The following is a 19834-nucleotide window of genomic DNA, read 5'->3' as shown; positions in this document are numbered from 1 at the left end:
ACATATATACATATATAAACATGTCTAGATGAGGTTAAAAAAAAAAAACAACCCTAGAATGTCTGAGTCCCTGGAATCAGCATGAGCCTGTCACCAAATTATTTTGGAAATGCTGTTTTAAATCTTATTCACATGAAAACTGTTTTCAATATATGGAATCAAGTAAGATATTGCTCAGTTGTCCAAATAGTATCCTCCACTTGGATTTTGGTAGCAGTTTTTGACTCAGCTTTGTTCTCAGCAGCTCAAGTCCTCACTTGTAATCTCTAAATACATGAGCAATGGGTGCTTCTGACTTTAGTCTCCTGTTTGAAATCCAGAGAGCGAGATTATTGCTGGCCCTGAGGGACATTGCTGCTGTGTGCTGTCCCTGGCAGATCTGTCAGCTGCAGAGAAATGATCCTCAGACAACTGGACAAACCAGATATTCACACTGACAGAGCATGTGACTGCACTGAAGGTCAGAGATTCAGAGACTGCAGGACTGGGACCTTTAAAGATCCCTGCACAGGATTGCCCTGTGTGTGCTGTGTGGCACTGGCATTGAAGGAGATCCCTGCAAAGTTAAAGGGTTATTTCATTCTTTGTGGAACCAGGCCTTGACAATCCTGTAAGCACAGGCTGATAGGCTTTCACCAGATTTACTCTTTTCATTCCCTTCTTCAGAAAATAATTCCTCACCTTGCTTATATGATTAGAAAAACCCCAAACCCCCATTTTACATAGAATGAAGAATGTTAAGATGAGCTTCAGCATCCTGCCGTGCCAGATCTGATACCCTCTGTTATTTTGTCACCATACCCCGACTGAGATTAAAATAGATTTTAAAAGTTCCTGATTGTCTTTGTTACCACTGCTATGCACAGTTCTCTAAAATGAGTACTGAAAAATAACTCTAAATGCTCTTTATGTTCAAGTTTATACTCCCCAAGAATTAAATCCACCTCACCTTTGTTATCACAAAGGAACAAAAATAATGACAGTTCCACCCAAACTATCTCCTGGAAATACAGAAGGTTCTTCTGGTTTGGTGCTCCTTTTCTTCACAGGGCTGAAGCACACCTTTCATTCTTACAGCTGATAAATGTTGCTTCCTGATTTTTTATCATATACTACGTTACTCTTTTGTATTTATAGCAAAAAGGTTTTTTTTTTTTATTTTAACTTGCAACTTTACATTAAGTGTGTTATGATTGCAAAGTATGTAAAACATATTTGTGGTACAACTTGACAAGACAATATTGAAAACTTTGTTTTGGTCAGTTTTCAATGGACTTCACATATCTTAATCTATTTCTAAAAGTGAATAACTGTGAAAGAGGATCTAAAAGGAGGCCATCTATTTAGACACCAGATACAAGATAAACAACAATCTTCCAAGGGTTGAGCATCTAGCACAAAATTTACATGAACTCCACTCAGATGGAGTGGCTTCTGATGGCTTCTTTGCAGTGGTGCTCTGAAGAACCAAGAATTGTAACCAAATGTTATTGGCAGAAACTTTCAATAAAAGTGGATGCCAAGTATTAGCCAAAATAAGAATTTAAAATATACACATGCCAATGGTAGCACTGCTTCACACCCAAGGAGGCCCAGCACAGCAAGTGCTTTTCTGCATCAATCAGCACAGACACTTCTTTAAGATCTGACATACCTCCTTCAAGGAATCAGATCTCTGATCAGAAGAAAGCAAATGTTATGATAACAATAACACTGCACACAATTTGCCTACTGTGCTGCATGGAGTTAAAGTGTTTGCAGCTTTCTATAATCCTAAAAGTCTCCCAAGAACTATTCAGAACAATAGCAGGATATCCTCCACTTCTGAGCAAAGTAGGAGAAACTTGATCATTGGGAGTGGTATTTTTTTCTAACATTCCTATCAGGATTTCTTCCAAGCATTCACTTGCACTCAAAAATTGGTAATTGATGTCTCACTATTCATCTGCTTGATAACTACATCATTTAAGTTACTCTCATTGCATCACATCTGCCAGAGCTAACAGATAAATTCCTTCCAATTAACAAAAGATTAGCTAATAAAAAAAATTAATTGCTAAATGTATGACACTTTCCATACTCTCCCTTTAGCCTCTTTGCATCTTCTCCTTTAAACCATTTCTTCCTTTTCTCAGATTTTGCAGCTTGCTCCTTCCTTTCTTGATTTTCCTGCATTCAGACAGAATGACAAATAAAACAATAAACAAGAGTTTCTGAAGGAAAAGCTTGTTAGGAAACTCTCAGTTTGCAACAAATAGGTATTCTGAACATGACCTGTGTGCCCTTAAAACTCTCAGCTGCTGGGGTTTGGGGGTAAACAGCAGAACAGAGCTTCATGGTCAATCCCTTTGGCCTTCTCCACGTGATGATGTTACCAGCAAACTATTTCATCAGTTTGAACTGCAACTTTCAACTATGGACTGAAATACATTCTTCTTAATTAGTCCCTTTGTCCACAATAGAGAACATTAGTTTAACTTAATTAGCATTCTAGAGATTTATCCCATAGCAACCTTGTTTGTATTCAGGGATTTCTACCAGAATTTTCAGGAGCTGTTCAGCTGTGTTAAACAGCAATTCACAGTTTCTCTTCAGGCTCTCATTAAATTTGCCAGTAGTATTTCTGCACTGCAGTTCAGGGCCAGAGTCCAGGCTGGATGTTGATTGGTACCACTCACACAATTGCCAGAATGGCATAAATCCTTTTGGGATTTATGTAGATAGGCAGGATTCTGGTTTCCACAGAGCTGCTGGTACCAGAATAATAAAATTAATGGAGGAAGAAAAAGGATTGGAATGATTACTGCTAGCAAAAGAAGATGATTATTCAGTGGAAGAGTATTCCTGGCTTTTGATAACTAGCACAACAGTGGGAGAAGGTAGTTCTGAACAACTGAGATAACTATAGTATAACATAAAGATGATAAAATCCATTTTCTTAAATGCTCCTGCAGTTCTTGTTCCACAGCTGCATTTGTCACCAGAACATTGCCATCCCACCTGGAAGCTTGCCTGCTTTTGATTGCAACCAGTGAGTAGTTAATCTACACATTGCAGGTAGATGAGTACTTAATAGGCTGCTGTGTCATATGACAAAACCTAATAACATCCAGGAAGATGCTGATGATTTGGTGATTTTTGATGAGACATGTGTGGTCTGCTTTGCAGAGAGTTTGAAGCAGAAAATACAATTTCCCACAATAGTGATAAATCTGTTTGATTGCTATGGATCATCTGCCACTATTTCCATAAGATGAGCTGAACAAGTCCAAGAAAATGTGCACAAGTTTATAGAATCAGCCTTTATAGTAAGTAAAAATCTAGGATCAAACAAAGAAAACTTGTGAGCACTAACAGTTAATCTGTTTGAAATATAGGAAAAAATCTGTTTGAAAAGGAAAAAATCTGTGAACTCTTGACAGAGAAAGAAAATGATCCATTAGCTCCAAATAGAGGGTGCTTCTGAAAGAATGGGTGAAGTTTTATGAGAGGCTAGAAGATTCCATCAGTATAGGGCTCCTATGTGCTTGCCTGATGAATTCCTGCTGTCTTAGCATAACATCTTTGAGATACTATGGCTGCTGGGAGACTTGCAGATTTGTGGGCCCTGGGAGAATGTCTCTATGTAATATGCCATAAGAAATAAAGGAGGCGAATTCAGAGATGTGTTGTTCTGCTTATTGAACAGCACACACAGTAGTGAGAACAAGCTAAAACACATTAGGAATAAATTGATCAATTGTGCAAGCCTGAACCAAATTTTTCTTCAGAAAAACTGTAAAAAAACCCCCAAACAAAATAACAATTCAATGTAAACACACTTCAAGTCTCTTCAACACAAGAAAGCCCCAAAAGGTACAGTGGTAGTAGGGCAGAGGAATGAATACTCACAATCCCTTCTCCACCTTCCTGGATTAGTGAAGGCAGCTGCAGGGATGAGATTTGGTGAAAGAGGGAGTCACTTTGGATTGGCACTTTGTGGGATGTTAGATACTTGCTTGAATTTTGAATTAAAAGATGCTCCAGGACAACTGTTTATCCCCACGGTATCTAAAGCACATCCTGTTCCAACACCACATGCACCCTACAGAGGAGCAGCTGCTCCAGTGTGGCTGTCCTAGGCGAGGGACACAGAGGAGCTATCCCTGTGCAGACCTGTCTGTATAACCTCTGCTATCAACTGAATGCTTCCTAGAGCAGATTCTGTGGAACATTCTTCTCCTTTTCCTGAGATTAGACCATCTCTTGGCTGGGAGTTCCCTTCTATGAACAGCTGCAAATGCTGAGGGAGATCAAATGTTTCCCACAATCCCCTATAATCACGCAGTGATTATTTTCCCCACAATTTTGCCATTCAGTTCTCAGCAAAACTCCATTTCTGATTTTTTGTCTTTGAGCTGAGGAGCTATTTTCTCCCTGTCTCCTTCCTCCTGCCATCTGCTTCTTTTATTTTTTGAGAACTGGTGAAACAGTCATCAGCCCTGGGTGACAAGCCAGTTCCCTTGCTTCCTTGCACTGTGTCAGTTTTGGATATCATTTGGGTATTTGGAAAGGCTTTGTTGATTTGGGCTTTTTTCCTCCAGGTAGATGGAGAGAAAGATGGCAGAGTCTTATTAAAGTAATTCCACTTGTGTAACTCAATTTTTTGTTATCTGAAGGATAAGGGATGAGAAAGAATCCTCATGGAAGGAAGAAAGATTTTGTTTGAACAAAGTAACAAACCCCAAATCTCTGTAGATAAGCTTAGGAGACATCAAGAATCACTATTTATCGAAACTATTTCCCTTCTTATTTGATGTGGGAATGGAAAGATAGCACTAACAATTTTGGCAGTGCTAAGAGACCTGCTTTACACAGAAGACTCATCTCAAAATAAAAGTTACACCTTAGCAGTAAAGCTTAAAATAAATGGCACTGGGAAGAGATGATGCCTGCGGCTAATTCTTGTGTAAAAATCAAAATCACAGAAAAAAAAGATGCTTTAAAAATTAAAACCTTTAGCTTTTCAGCATGTGGCTGTTTTCAAGTACAAAAAGATACTACAAATAGTATCTTTTTTCAGGTGATAGTGAGAAAGCAAGCAAGAGAAGAGGAGATTAATTCTAGGTCTGCAGTGGAAGAGAGGTGCAGACAACATGGCTGATAGCTGTGGTACCTTTGAGGTGAGGTGCTGCTGAGAAATGGAACTCAAAATAAGATGAAAAGGAGTTTTCATTTTGGGATATAAAAAGAAGCTTCTTTCTAGTTGCTCTGACCTGGGTGTGAGAAAAAAGCACCCAGAAATGTAGTTTGAGTCTCCTGCAGCTGTACTAGGACACTCATAACCTTTACTGGGACTGTTTCTTGAAAGAACTGCCATTGCTGAAACTCCCTTCACAGTTAAGTTCCAGTATAGCTCTGCACAGATGCTGACCCATTATGTTCTTGGCTCTCTTCATTCTTTTCTTCATACCTAGATTGTAGGAACTTTAAGGATCAAGCCTATTGCCAAAACATCTGTGCTTCATAGAGTTAATTTTCCAGACTCTCTGTGGCAGTATCTCATCTTTTCAGAGTCCAGGTAGCTGCATTGCTTGGAAAATTTCAGCTCAGTGCTTTGATGGAGAAGCAGGTAGTGGGAACAGTAGGGGATATATTTTTTGCCTTTCATCTTCTGTAACTTCCTCAGAAACTTGATTGTTTTCATCTGGATCCATGATCTGCCCTGAAGCTCTCTCTTGGCAGCAGAGCTGTCTGTGTTCTTGCAGTTCTTCTTGCAATGCATATGGCTCTCTCTACAGAAGGTTTATCCAGGCTGGGGCTCTCCTGGAGTCAGCACAGGATCTGGTGATTCTTGCTGTTAAATGTGTATGAATGTGAAGCCACTGGCATTAAGAAAACCCTAAAGGAAGGACTTTAGTCCAGGTGTGAAGTGTGTGGTAAGGGAAATGAAATAGAGCTTTACTAGAGAGTTTACAAATTGGAAGGTGCTCTAGAAAATTTTTATGGTGAAGTTGCTGCTCTCTTACTCCTCATTGCAAGGAGTAAAGTCCTATAAGTTAAGAAATAGAATCCATTGGGAGATTTGGAAGGGATTTTTGGAACACAAAACACACTCTTGGGAGCTAACTAGTACAATGAAATACCAGCACATAAACACACCTTCTGCCTATTGGAAAATTTACCTTTTGGCTATCACCAAAGTCTATAAAGCATGTCAGGTTGCTCATTCTTTCACATGCCACAGAGATCCTATTACACTGAGGTTTGGTTAATAATTGTCAGTGGGAGAAATTACTTAAACTGTTCTCAACAGCAAAAAATCCCAACCTGTTCCCCCCCCCAAAAAAAAAAAAAAAACCAAACAAAAACAAACCAAGCAACTAGCAACCAGCCAACAAACCTAAACCCCACAAAAAACCAAAAAAGCCCCAAATTTTATATGTGCCCACAGCCTCATTTTCTGCTGCAGTTTGCAAGCACATAAATTTACCTTCATTTACTTCTGCAACCAGGGTTACATTGCCCAGCTTAGAGTAGAAAAAAATAGAAATTATTGCTTGATTTAATAAATAAAAAATTCTCAACTTAATTCTAAACAGCCACAAGGGCAAACTACCTGTAAGGTCTTGAGGAAGATCTCTCTGAATGTCTTCATTGTGCTGAATACATCTTCCAAAGACAGTTTTTTTCGGTCTTCACAAAGATAATCTGCAAGTTCTTCCTTCTTCTTTTCAATGGTGGCAAATTCCTTCTGCAGGTCCTTTGAAGCATTGAGGCTGCCCTGAGACACATTTTTTAATATAATTTATGCATATTAAAAAGTAGCATATTCTCAGCTGCCCAGAAGATTTCAGCCACTTAACAGAGAGCAGTCAGTTTTTAAAAAACTGACAACAAAGACTGGTCCACAATGCGTGATATTTATTTCTGAATTGAATAATCTGCATTTTCCCTCATTTCATCATACAATCATGTGGAAATGTGGCACAACCTGGGATGACTGAGCAAGGGACATGCAGCACCAGGATTTCTACATTACAGCTTTAGTTAAGTGACCCATTCTGAGTATATGAAAATCTAAGATGGTAGGAAATATAGTTTTGGTGGAGGGGAGGGAAAAGCATATTGCAAATCTGTCCACTTTTTTCCCCCCACAAAGCACAGTGAGACAAAACATTTCTGTGCTGCACTGTACACATTTATAGTTGCAGCCTACATTTCATTTTTAGGGCCTTCCTTTCTTTTACCCACAGAAAAATCTGTCTGGTCATCAGCTGTTTCCATATCCCAGTACCACATTAAAATAATTGAGGAAAATCTGGGATACTCTTATCTTTTGGGGCACAGTGGGAGGGTAGTAATGACCCCTTTCCCACAGGGCTTTATGTCCAGTTGTAACCTGAATTACACAGCCTTTAAGAAGAGAGTGCTTAGGAAGAAATATGGGAAATGTGTCACACTCACATTACCTACTTGCACAGATTTTCCATGCTGTATTTTTAAATCATCCGTCGACAAAAATAAATGTTTCTCTATTTCCAGCAGTTTCTTCAAATTGGCACCTGCCTCGGCCTGCATGGCATCAAAGTGGATTCTGAAAGGTCCACAAAAGGGACAGGACATTGAAGGGGTCAGTCTTTTGTTTGCATCAACTTAAAAGGTTATTATAAACATTGTCATCTCTGCAAATGAACATGGAATTAATTGTCCAGCCCAGCTTTTGCAGGTAGTTCTTTTCTGTATAAATGCTTTTTTTCATGTGCACAAATCCTCATCTAAGAAAGACTCTGTGCTTTTGCCCTCACTACCTCCCTGGATGGACTGTGGAAGAACCTCACTGTCCTAGCATTCAAAAAACTCCAAGAAAATTCCAGCCTGTTTTTATTCATAGGCAACACAAGCTCATCTCCCCTGTGCCAACACTGTCCTTATGTAGCCGGTTCTTTTCCCTCCTTGCCTTTTCTCTCCAGTCTATTTATAGTCCAAAATTGTATCTCCTCTCAGTGTTACTTTAGCTTGTGTGGAGATCCAAACACAACCACTGCCAAACCAACATCATCTGGAGTTCTGAACTACTCTCTGTGCCAGACAAAATTTACTGAATCAGCAAAACCTGGCTTGGTGTTTCACACTGCATCCAGATGTGAGCAGCATTAGGAGAGCCCCTTGCAGGATTTGCACCATGCACAGTTCTCCACAGGTTGGTTAGCAAATCAATTTTGTAAGTTTGAGAGTTTGACTGAAGTAGAGGGCAATTACTTTATACAAAGAGTACATCTATATTCTTGGCCAGCAAGATCTAGTTTCAGTCAAGAAATGTATTTCTGTCATGACACAATCCAAAAAGAAATTAATGATTGAAACAACATTCAGTTTAGCTTCTGCAAAGCTAACTCACAAAACCCACAGGAATTAAATTATGGAATTAAAATACTTTCAAAAATTATGTAGCAGCTACATAATAAATGTCAATCCACTGGCAGATTTAAAAGTTACTCCTTTGAGTTACAATGAAATCTAAATCACTACAAGGTTCCTGTGAATCCTCTGAATTCATAACAGGATTAAAAATGTTGATCCTGGTGCTACAAATGTGGATTCTGATTGGTGTAACTGAACATATCTCCATGTGATTCCTTTGAGTTAAAGGGAAAAAGCTGGTGATAGACCCATGAGGCTTTCTGACACATGGGAGAAAGTCAAAAGTCTCCAGAAACAGGTTTTTTCTTTCTACCCTCATATATTAGAAACACATGCTGATAGTCAACTCTGAGAGTCCTGAGGTTCCCCCCAGTTGCCACTAAACCACACCAATCATTCCCTTCTTACATAAGCTTTGTACCTTCAGATGGGATTTCACCTAAAAATGACAGAATGTGCTGAATTGGAAGGGAGACTAACAAGTCCAACTCCTGGCTCTGCACAGGACTTTACCCAAGAGTCACATTTTGTGTCCCAAAAATATTGCCCAAACACTTCTTGAACTGACTGAGAAACCTCAGGGACGATATGTTTTTATTGCAATATGTAGAAGAAGAATCTGGTCCTTGAAAATGAGGGAATTTCACTATCTACACAGTTTTCCTCTAAAGTAGTACTGGATCCACAGAAAGAAAAATCACACTGAGCCCCACCTAAAAGTCTTAACCGGGCTGAACTATGAAAATTTCAACACTTTGGTGTTGAAGGGAACCACTCTCTCCTACAGCAGAGAAATCCTGTGACCTTATTACAGCACCATAAAATGAGTCAGCTCCTTGCTGGCTTTAAAGAGCTTGGCAATCCATACATGACAAAAACAAACAATAATGTCCTACCCCACTGCCTTGGAAACAAAGTCAAGATCTCTGGGAAGCTGCAGGAGATCTCTGTGTTTTTTTTCAACCTCCTAAAATTGAAGAGAAAAAAATTATTATCTTATACAGACTGTCAAAGAGCATGAAAGGTTTTCAGCTGGACAACATCAGGACTGAAAACTTAACACTTCATTTTCGTTCTTCTAAGTGTAGGGATAAATTTAGTCTTGTTCATTCTTTTTCTCATGTTGGCATCCACAGGGAGTTAAAAAGAAAGGAAGAGACTCATTTAAAATGCTCAGGCTGACATCCCATGGGCTGCCACAGTGTGCAGGCTGACCTGAGATTTTGTCTTCATACCACAAAAATAAATTTTATTTGACAGATGCATTTGGGATATGTGTCAACACAAGGGAGCAGTTGAAGAAGAGAAAGAAACCAGCAAGCAGACTTGTCAAGTGAACTTGAGGAAGGAAACTTAGTGTTTCCACCCTAAATATGACTGTGTATGGATTGATCTCATCTACACAGAGAGCTGTGGAAAAGTTTTAATGGTATTCCCAGCACAGAGCCTCACCCTCCAGGTACCTATAGTGGAGTATTACTGAGGTAAAAGCCCCTCAGCTTCTGGGGAATTAATATTTGAGAATAATGCACACAAAATTAATATCTCAGTTTTTTTGTACCTCCAAAATGTGGTGAAGCAGAGTAATGTTGTTTTGGTTTGCTTTTGTTTCTGTTAGTTTGAGCAAGGCACTAATTTTAAAACCTCCAGCATCTCCAGTGTGACGCCCCTGGAAGATACAGAAAAAAATTCCTTCCTTCAGTTTTCAAGTCTTGCATTATTTTCTGTTATCTTTAGAATAAACAAGTAAAGAAATCATTTTACTTACATAGTTCAGAAAGTTTCCAACTTTAAGAATCAATTGGCAGAACACTGGCAGTCGGTGACTAGTAAGAATTGCTAAAAAATAAGAGAGACATTTTCAATAAATTAAATTAAATTATCTGAAATAGAATTTTCATTAGGTTTGACAGTGATGGTAACAAAATTTTCATCCAAGATTATGTCAAGCCATTATTATGGATTTGGAAAAATACCAGTACAGAAATAAATCAGCTGAATGAAAGTCAAATGAGTAACTTTCTATCGTGATTTTTTCTTTACAAGTAGATGGAAAACTAGTTTTTCCATTAAGTTTGGAGTATAGATGTGTCAACCCTGCAGCTGCCTTATGAAGGAGAACCACATACAAGAAAGTGTATAAACTTGTGAAAGTCTATAGTCCTCATTCCCAGCACATATTATTCGAGTTAAGAAAAGGGCTTTGTGCCTTGTCATCATTGTTAGTGAGAATGATAATGAAAAGATGCACATTTTCTCAGGAGAATCTGGGGTAAGAATAAAGTTTTTGGCAGAATTAGAACAGAAACTCTGACCCTCCCCATGGGATGGAGGGGGAGCAGAGATGTCAGGGTGGGACTACAGAGAGCTGTTGATTGCACCCCCACACAGAGTAACCACAGCACTGACATCAGACATCCAGGTATAGCCCTGTTAGGTGTGTAAACATAAAATTTTTCAGTTTAAGTGTTTAACAGGAGATCAATGACTCTCTGAAACCATTGAACTGAAGCTGGAATGCAAGAGCATCTTCAATAAAGAGACAAAACTAAAATCAGGGCTAATTTTGGGTGGAGGAGACTCCTGAAATCTTGGTGAACATCATCTGGGATGCCTTTTTCTGGCAGCCACATCAGATTCTGGTATGTCACTGTGTCCTGCTCCACCACAGAGCTAAGCATCAGTGCACACTACAGGAAAAACTGAAATTGATCCATTGTTATGGACAAAAATCTCCTCAGCACACAAAAATGTAACTTATCCAGGATCTGGGACTGACACCTCCATCTCAGGAGAGACCTTACTGCTGAAAAGTTGCTGTCAGAGGGAGTTCAGCCTCTTCTCCCACTGCCAGGAGGAGAGAATTCAAGCTGCACCAGGTGAGGTTCAGGTTGGACATCAGGAGGAATTATTCACAGAAAGAGTGGTTAAGCAGTGGAATGAAGTGCCCAGGGAGGCAGTCACCATTCCTGAAGGTGTTCAAGAAACAACTTGGCACTTAGAGTTAAGGTTTAGTTGATAAGGTGTTGATGAGTTAAAGGTTGGACCCAGTGATCTTAGAGATCCTTTCCAACCTAAATGATTCTGTGAACCCTGGAAGTGTTCAAGGCCAGATTGAGCAGGGCTCTGAGCAAGCTGGTCTAGTGCAAGGTGTTCCTGACCATGGCAGGGAGGTTGGAATGGGATCATCTTGAAGGCCATTTCCAACCCAAACTATTCTGTGATTTTTCTGATGAAGGAAATTTCCTTGTTTCTCTTCAGAACTACTCCTTCAGAGCAGAACAGCACAAACTGCAATTTTTCAGAATGTATTCTAGGAGCAGGAATTTAAGAATCATTTTGATGTTTTCTACACATTCAGCAATTAAAAGGTTAATTTTGATTAGATTATAGCATAGGCTGCCACTGATGGTAATCCAGTAAAGTGGCTGAAGCCAGGCAGCACTGATGTACTTACTTTCACAGGCTGTCCTGATGGCTTGTGCTTTTGGCCACAGACACTCCAGAAGAATTTTTGTTTCCTCACAAATCAGCATACATTCAATCCTCAGCTGGTAGCTAAAAAGAGATCAGTGGAAAAAACCACAACAAACACCACGAAAAACAAACCCCATGGGCCTGATTAATTGACTTGTGTTCAGTAAGAGCATCATCCATTTTAGGCAAAGCACAGTACCAACATTCTTATGGTCTCCTTAATGCTCTGACATGAGAACTGGATTATAAATAAATCAAAGACAGATATTTCCAAAGATGTCCTAGAAACTATTATCATCTCCTCTTTCAGAGAGCAATGCTGGACTGACATCTGGCAGTGACTACCTTGCATAATGAGACCATAATTTTTTACAATTCCTGGGCAACACTAGCCAGGATTTTTAACTTCACAGTTCTTTTTAACTTCACAAACAAATTTGAAATATTTTAGCAGTGATGTCATTTAATGACATTTATGCTTCATCACGGATTAATATTGTGGAAGGAAAACATTTTATAAAGTAGTTTTAAATCTAGCTAGAAGTTTGAGAAAATGAAAAGCCCCATTTTCACCACCACATTTTCAAAAAAGTGTCTCTGGTTGTGTCATGGCAACTGTTCATATTTATGGAGGGCTACTGCTATTAATTATAATATATCACCATCTTTTTGTGAGCAGCTCTGAGTTCTCTGTGTGCACCTCATTTGCCTTGGTAAAAGCTGGGGAGGTGGTGAGAGCACAGGCACTGCTGTGATTCACTCTTGGCTCTGTGGGCTCTCCAGTGGGTGAACTGGGATCTGTAGCCCAGGGGTGGAGTGAATCAGCAGCCTGGTGACAGGATTCAGTCTGCAGCTCCACACAGGAATAGCTGCTCAGCAGTCAAGGGTTTTTTCATACCAAGGTTATTTTAACTGTGGTTTGCCAAAGGTGTCTGAAAGTCTCTCTGGCCTTTAAGAAGGAAAAAAAAAAAATCTCATGCAAGGTCTACAAATAGCAGTCAGATGGTTTGTCCTGAAGACTGGATGTCAGGAACATCCCTCTAGCACAAGAAACAGAGGTCTTAATTTTTATGGACAAGGCTTGTAAGAACCACACTCATGGAAAGAGATAAGGAGGATTTTGCTTACCTGGGAACTTCCAAAAGATGGAGGTAAAACTGATCTGCATTTGCCAGCTGTGATTTTTCTTTTTTGTAAGATTTCAGGCTATTTATCTAACAGGGAATAAAAGAGCAAAATAACCACACAATTTAATTTAACAGGGAAAATAACCATCAAACATTTCTGGTTTCTTCTTATAGGCATGTAACTAGATTTTCTGAACTTGCCGTGTGCACAGGCAATGGGAATGAAGCAGATGAACAATAAATTCTACATATGAACTGGTTTGCAAGGGCAAACATGTAGGTTTTGTTTTGACTGGAAGGCCTTTTACCTTTATACAGCATCTCCTAGGATGAATTCCTGACCTGTAGGCAGAGATTCAGGGAGCTATAATGCACAGGCACCCAGAAACCCTTTAAAAAGATGGGTCCTTTCCCTTCCTCCTTTTTGAAACTTGCTCTAAAAGGCTCTCTATTCACCTAAGTCTACAAATCCTACTGTGCTTCGTCCACTTAATTAAAATAACAGGACAGAGAGCAGCACTTTGTCTGCACCTGTGTTGAGTCTCCCAACATGTCCTTGCTCAACCTTAGTGTGAAGAGGCCAGGATGCTGGGATGGACTTCCCACCACTCTGCCTTGGAATTTCATTGACCTAGAGGCTGCAGAAGGGTGTGGGATCCAGTCATAGCTTCTTGCTTTAGCAGTGCAAATATTTTGAGCTGAACTCCACCAGAATGACACGTTAATAGATACCTCCTGGTCTTCAGGCAGCAGTTTAAGCAGCTGTCTCAGTATCTCAGCATCCAGCTTGGATCTGTCCCCTTTCTGAATCATGGCAGCAATCTCTTCATTGGAGCTGTAAGAAGGAGAGAAATGATGGGGAGCACTGGGGGAGTAACAAGGCAAAAAACACCTCAATCTCTCTGGCGGCGCTCCAGGAGAACTGAAGTAAATCTTACTATACTTGCCTGCCATTATAATTTGGATCTTAGTCCTCAAAAGTACAGTGGAGATGTGAAAATGTGTTTCTTTTAAGCCTAAAGCACTATTCCTTATAATTTAGATGTGCTTTTTGGCCTTTGTTCATATTTACACAACAAACCCCAAAGCTTTGCTCTTACTGTGGGTATCCACTGTCACTGAGAAGGTATTTACATTTGAATTCCTCCACCATTTGCAGCAAAGACAAGGATAAAACCAATGGCTCACAGAAAGTTTTAACTCAAATCCTTGCCTGAAACTTTGGCAGGCAGCAAGTGTTGGAAATGCTTCCAGGTTGCTGAGGTTTGGGCTCTGGAGAGCTGGGCTCCCTCAGCCACCAGGGCTAACAGAGGCAGCGCCCGGCTCCAGAGCAGCCTCATCCCTCACAAGGGCAGAGGGACTCAGCTCTTTGATCCCAGCTGCTCCCAGGAGAGCTCAAACACTGCCCAGGGAACCATACAGGGAGGGGAAATAGCATCTGCATTAGGCTGTGCACCATTCTCCCCCACTGAGAAGCACTTTGTCATGGGAAAGGAATAATAGTAATTAAAAGCATCCCTCTGAATGACTCTGATTTGTTCTTAATGAAAAGGGATTTCTTGGCCGAGTTTCTTCTTGAAATCCTTTTAACATGGGCCATGACACAAGGGCAGAGAGAGAGCAGAACATCCATCATCATCCTGCCATAGTTTCAGGGAATCTGAGAGTAAAGATATTTTCCCAAAAACTAGCACAAATTCCTTTCCTCCTCCATGAGGGCTGTGACTTAGTAAATTTCCATTTGTTTTGTTATTCAAACAGTTTCCTATTTATAGAAAAACTGCACATAAAAACCATGTATGATTTTGAAACTGAACCCCTGGAAGAGCTTCTTTAAAAGCAATGAAGTGACTTGGAACTTCCATTCAACAATCTTCACTAACAGTTCCTGCCAGAATTTGATATTTATGACAATAATACCAAAGAAAAACATGTTTCTACATAACTGTACTGTTATTTATGAATATTGTCTCTTTAGGAATCTGTAGTCCATTCTAGATTTAATACCAGTTTGAAAAATTATATTAATTGTCTGAAAAGAGACTGTCATCTATCATTATTTTAAAAAAATAGAAAAAAGTTGACTTCTCATTAAAGAAAGATAGTACTTGCAAAGTATTTCTGCTAAATTAATTTCATTTAATATCTGAATAAACACATAGACACATCAAATCAGTAGTTCAGATGCTATTCTCCAAATCTTACCATTTAAATTGCTTCAGAAATATACTCAGAAGGAGGCTTTTCTTTGGACCTATGAATGTGATCTGTAAAAAGAAAAAAAAAAATCAATCAGCTAGAAAGACATTTACTTTGGATTTAACAGGTTTTCTATAGGTTTTGTTTCTTTATTGGTTGAGATTTATTCTTTTTTGGTAATAATATAATCAATAACCTTCATTGATCAAATCCCAATGACAACAATTCAGCTATTAGATATATTTTAGAAAGAGGCAAAGGCAAAAGAAGGAAATTGAGTTGCTTATTCCAGTTCATAAGAATTAATATTGAAATTACCATGTCCTCCCTGCCTCAGATGAAGACCTATCCCTCAGCAGAGTTACTTCAACTTGTTTCATTCTAAACCTCCCCTGTGTTTTATTAAGGCAGCCTCAGGCAGTGGATCTCAAAATATTTCAAACTTTCTTGTCATAAATGATTGACAACAACAAAGAATTAATAAGCTTTTGACCTCCAACAACTTTGCCATTTTCTGCAAAAAGTGGCCAAGTACCTCTTTTGTTTTCTTTATTTTTGGCCCTGTTTTCTCCATAGGGATTCTTGATGGGACGGAGAAAAGGAGCTCCAAGCTTGCATAGTCAGGTTCCACAAGCTCCTTGCTGCTGCTTGGCATCACAGCCCATATGGAGTGGCTTTCTGGAGGAGAATAAAAGCTCAAGATGGACCACAGAGGTTGAGGAGCAGTTTCAAGGTAGTGTGATTTGTAAAAGGGAAAACACTTTTGAGGATGAATGAAATATGATGCTCATTAGCCCTGGACAAATGTGAACCATTTAAGAGTGACAGCTCCCACAGAGAGCATCCCAAAGGTTTGAAGCCTAATTAAAGCTGGAAGATTACTGCCACATTCAATTCACTGAGCTGAAGGCAGCAGATGAACTTAATGGGCTGCTCCAAATTGTTTTTGCTGTTGCTGACCCATTGACTGTGGTACCAAAACAGGGGATGCTGCATCCAATTAGGTAAACATCTCTTTTTGCAAGAGATAAAGACTCCCAAGCTCAACATTATTACCAGAACCATTGGGACATATCCAAAAAAAACCAAATAGAACTTCCAAACATGATTTTGTACAACATGGGAACCTTTAAGACAGGATCTCAGCTCCTTTTGGTTTAGGAGAGATTACAACAGTGACACTGAATGCATTGGGGATCAATCTCAGTTTGTGTCTCTGCACAAGAAAAGTGATCCATGGCTCAGGTTTTTCTATATCTGTGTTTATATATTTTATCATAGCAGCAAGTTCTTGCCCTTATGACCCCTTGTCCTGGAGATAAGCAAGGAAGAGCAACTGAGATCTGTCTTGTGTGAACTGAATATTAAAAACAGCAGCAAAACTGGAGATGTGTTTCCAGCCTCTTTGCTGGAAGTCAAACAAGACCTTCAAGCCCCTTTGCCACATGCTAACCACAGACTCTTAGGGTTATTGTGTGTGTGTGTGTGTGAAACACCACACAAATTACATGCCTGTAATGAAACTGGGGGCTACCCTGAGGGTACACATTCCTCAGCCCTACCAACAAGAGTTTTCAGCCTTAGATCTTGGCTGATGCACCTTTTGGCTGTGCAAGAACATAAAAAGCAACGTAAAACCAGCTCTCAGCTGAGAGTTCACTCACTGGTGATGCACCAGCAATTCATTAAGAAGAACCACAGAATGTGACCATACAAAGGATCTTTCCACTCCACACACTCAGAGTGTTTTGCAAACCTCAATCCGTGCAGACTCACAACACCTCATCAACAAATAACAGAGATTGAGAGGTTAAGAGAAGGTAACTTCAGCAGGCACAGAACCTCAGCACAGAGCTTCTCCCAAACTACCATTTCCTCCACTAATTGGCAGAGGACTGCCTTTCCATATTCATTTTGTGATTATGATTGAGAGCAAGCAATGGGACCACATGTGTGACCTGACTTATGAGTGAAGGTTAATGCCCCCAACATCAGTGCTTTCCTCTGGCTGCAAAGTGCACGAACCCATCAGCCCAGTGTACAAACAAGCACGTACGTCTCACCACGTCACAGGGCAGCTTCTGCCAGTGGAGCACCTTCATCCTCAGTGTCGGTGTCTTCCTAGCCTGGGGCTGCTCCCCACAGCCACAGGCAGGATGGCTGCACCCAGGAGTGCTGCATGGCTGAGGAGATGGCAGTGATGGGGCACTCATGCCAGGTGTGGAAACAGGGGGAAGAGGCACCTTGCCCCCAGGAGGGAGGGGTGGAGGTGGGGGCAGCTGCGGCAGCAGAGCTGGCATGACAGACTGTTGTGGGGAGGAAGAGGAATCTTTCTGGGTGGGTGATGTGCTCCCTGGAGAATGCTCTGACTGCCTAGAAAGGCTCAGGTCTGCACTGGACCTCTTCTCTTCCAAGTCCATGTTAACCTGAGTGCACTTGTTCACCTTTGGAACAGATCTTCTAGGCACTGTTTTGGGGTGGTTTGAGCAGTGCATGCTTGATAGCAGGCTCTCCATGGTTTGCCCCGGTCCCATTTTCCTGCTCTGCAAGACAACAAGGAGGTGCATGGATTAGCAAAGCTCCTCATGACTGCTCTTTATTTGTAATTCCTACAGAGACAGAAATAACAGCAGCTTTCACATTAAGGTAAGCAACAGGAATATTTCTAACTGCTTTGCAAGTGGCAGTTTGTAGCAGTTTCAGGAGCAAGACAGTCCTTCTGGCCATAAGGCTCATTTTTGACTTCTCTTGATCCTTCCACATTCTTGTTATAACACATAAAAACAGAGCAAATGCTATCAGCATAGTAAACCCTTACCTGGTTGTTTTTCCCCCTGCTGACAGCTGTTTGGTGGATGAACGAAGGGCTGAAGAGATGCCTCCTGGAGAACTTAGTACAGTTGTTCTATAGAGGGGACATCTCAAACAGCAGGGACACAGCCAACCCTGCAAAACCACATTGCCACAATTCACCTTGAGTGCAGGAGGATGCAGGGCATTTAAAGAGAAGCTCTCAGAACAGCCTAATAGAGCAAACAAGTTGCAGCTGAGGAGGAGGAAGATTCAGGTTGAGCTGCTTAGGCACTTGTGACTACACATGGAAATGACTTGCAAGCATTTCAGTAAATAAGATTACCTTTCCTGTTTTGCCCTTAAACCAAATTTTATTCAAGGGAAAATCTTTATATTTGTCTTTAGACTCTACAGTTTCTCTCAGAGCTTCTTGGAAAAGACTGCAGAAGTCCCTATCTTGTATGTATGCCCAGTTTTTATCATGGAGACACATGATAAAAATGTGTCTACCTAATTTAATAAAGCATTTGCTGGCTCAGGACTTTGCTTTGTTTGCTTGACTGAGCAAACCTTTGCAAACAATTGCATTTCTTGTGGATGAGCAGTGTCCTGGGACATTTACTCTGTGATTTCTCTCTTTATAACCTCTACAGCACTGACCATCAAAAATGGCAGGAGCAGCACGTGCTAAAAGGGGAGCAGTGAGCAAAATATCAGTGCTGCAGAAATGACACAGTAGGTGAGTAGGTGCAGCATTTTTTAGGGACTATATGTAGGCAGAAACAAAGCCCCCTGTCATCACATTATTGAGTAAAACACACATCAATAGCATCAGCAGTTTTAACTAGGTGGGGACTTTCATTTCCAGTGCAGCATGAGATATTTTTTTGGTACATACACCACATTTATGTTCTCAAAGAGCTAGGTTAATACCCATGAATAATGATATATTATGATCTATCATAATACTTATGAACCATTTTCCTCCTGACACAGCAATTTGGGGCAGTTACCAACACAGAAAAAACTCATTAAGGGAGCTGCATTAAAACCTGCAATTGATGGATCTCTAGTCCATAGCATACCTGTAAAGCATCTCCTATAATTTGGAACAGTTTATCTTTGAAACCTAGCAGCTCATAGTGATGACAGTCTCAGCTCCTACAGCCCCAGTAAAATTGTGAACCAATGCATCTAAGGCAAAAGAAAGCAATAAAATTTTGATATATTTTTCAGTCTTAATTTAGTAAGAATAGCTTACATTAGAAACATTAAATGTTAAATCAGCCAGTAAATAACATTTGATTTACATACTAAATGGCACCAGTTAAAATAACTAAGTCAAAGGCCTGTAATAGAAAATTAGTATTAACCACATTTGCAGTTTACTTGAATTAATTTGTTGTTGGTTTCCATATTTCTTTTTGCACAAATAAGCAGTTTCCCCAAAGGTAAATCAGGCTTACATTTAATTTAAGTAAACAACTTAATGCATCCCCTTTAGGACTTCACAATCTTTGTGGTAAACTTGTACATATGTGTGTAATTACCCTAACAGGACAAGTGAAGTATTCAGCCCTATGAAAAAGCCTAATGAGAAATAAGCCAATTTTTGCTAGAAGTATTAGGAGTAAAATGAGCTGATTAAAAAAAAAATCTTATTAGAAATGCTCATGTTAAAACTCTGCTGCTTGTTTATTTTAATTAAGCTATAGGGAGAATCAGCAAGACTATTAATTAGGAAGTTCTTTTTCTTTTAATCAGAGTGCTCATCTAAATTGCTACAGGCTTTGTGTAAAGAAAAGTCATATTTTTAAAAATCCTACTAACAAGTA

The 19834-nt window shown here is 39.9% G+C and overlaps 1 protein-coding gene across 3 annotated transcripts; it reads right to left on the bottom strand.

The window, feature by feature from the left end:
• Nucleotides 1-1123: 1123 nt before the first annotated feature.
• On the bottom strand, nt 1124-19192 carry LOC132074633 (inverted formin-2-like). 3 transcript variants are annotated; one of them, XM_059474564.1, is made up of 14 exons: nt 19085-19192; nt 18025-18152; nt 17263-17749; nt 15742-15884; nt 15213-15274; nt 13740-13842; nt 13009-13094; nt 11861-11961; nt 10172-10242; nt 9965-10072; nt 9300-9370; nt 7447-7576; nt 6599-6763; nt 1124-2169 (listed from the first exon to the last, which is right to left on the bottom strand). In XM_059474564.1, the coding sequence occupies exons 3-14, from the start codon at nt 17738-17740 to the stop codon at nt 2050-2052; spliced, it is 1638 nt and encodes a 545-aa protein (XP_059330547.1). In that variant the 5' UTR covers nt 17741-17749; nt 18025-18152; nt 19085-19192; the 3' UTR covers nt 1124-2049. The 3 variants fall into 3 exon arrangements, with proteins under 3 accessions (XP_059330547.1, XP_059330549.1, XP_059330548.1); XM_059474566.1 differs by having other exon boundaries at nt 6599-6758; nt 7452-7576; XM_059474565.1 differs by having other exon boundaries at nt 7456-7576.
• Nucleotides 19193-19834: the final 642 nt, after the last annotated feature.

The sequence above is a fragment of the Ammospiza nelsoni genome, chromosome 6, assembly GCF_027579445.1.
Source record: "Ammospiza nelsoni isolate bAmmNel1 chromosome 6, bAmmNel1.pri, whole genome shotgun sequence".
NCBI lineage: Eukaryota > Metazoa > Chordata > Aves > Passeriformes > Passerellidae > Ammospiza > Ammospiza nelsoni.
The sequence above is the reverse complement of the archived record's forward strand: the minus strand, read 5'-3'. Positions and strand labels throughout refer to the sequence as shown.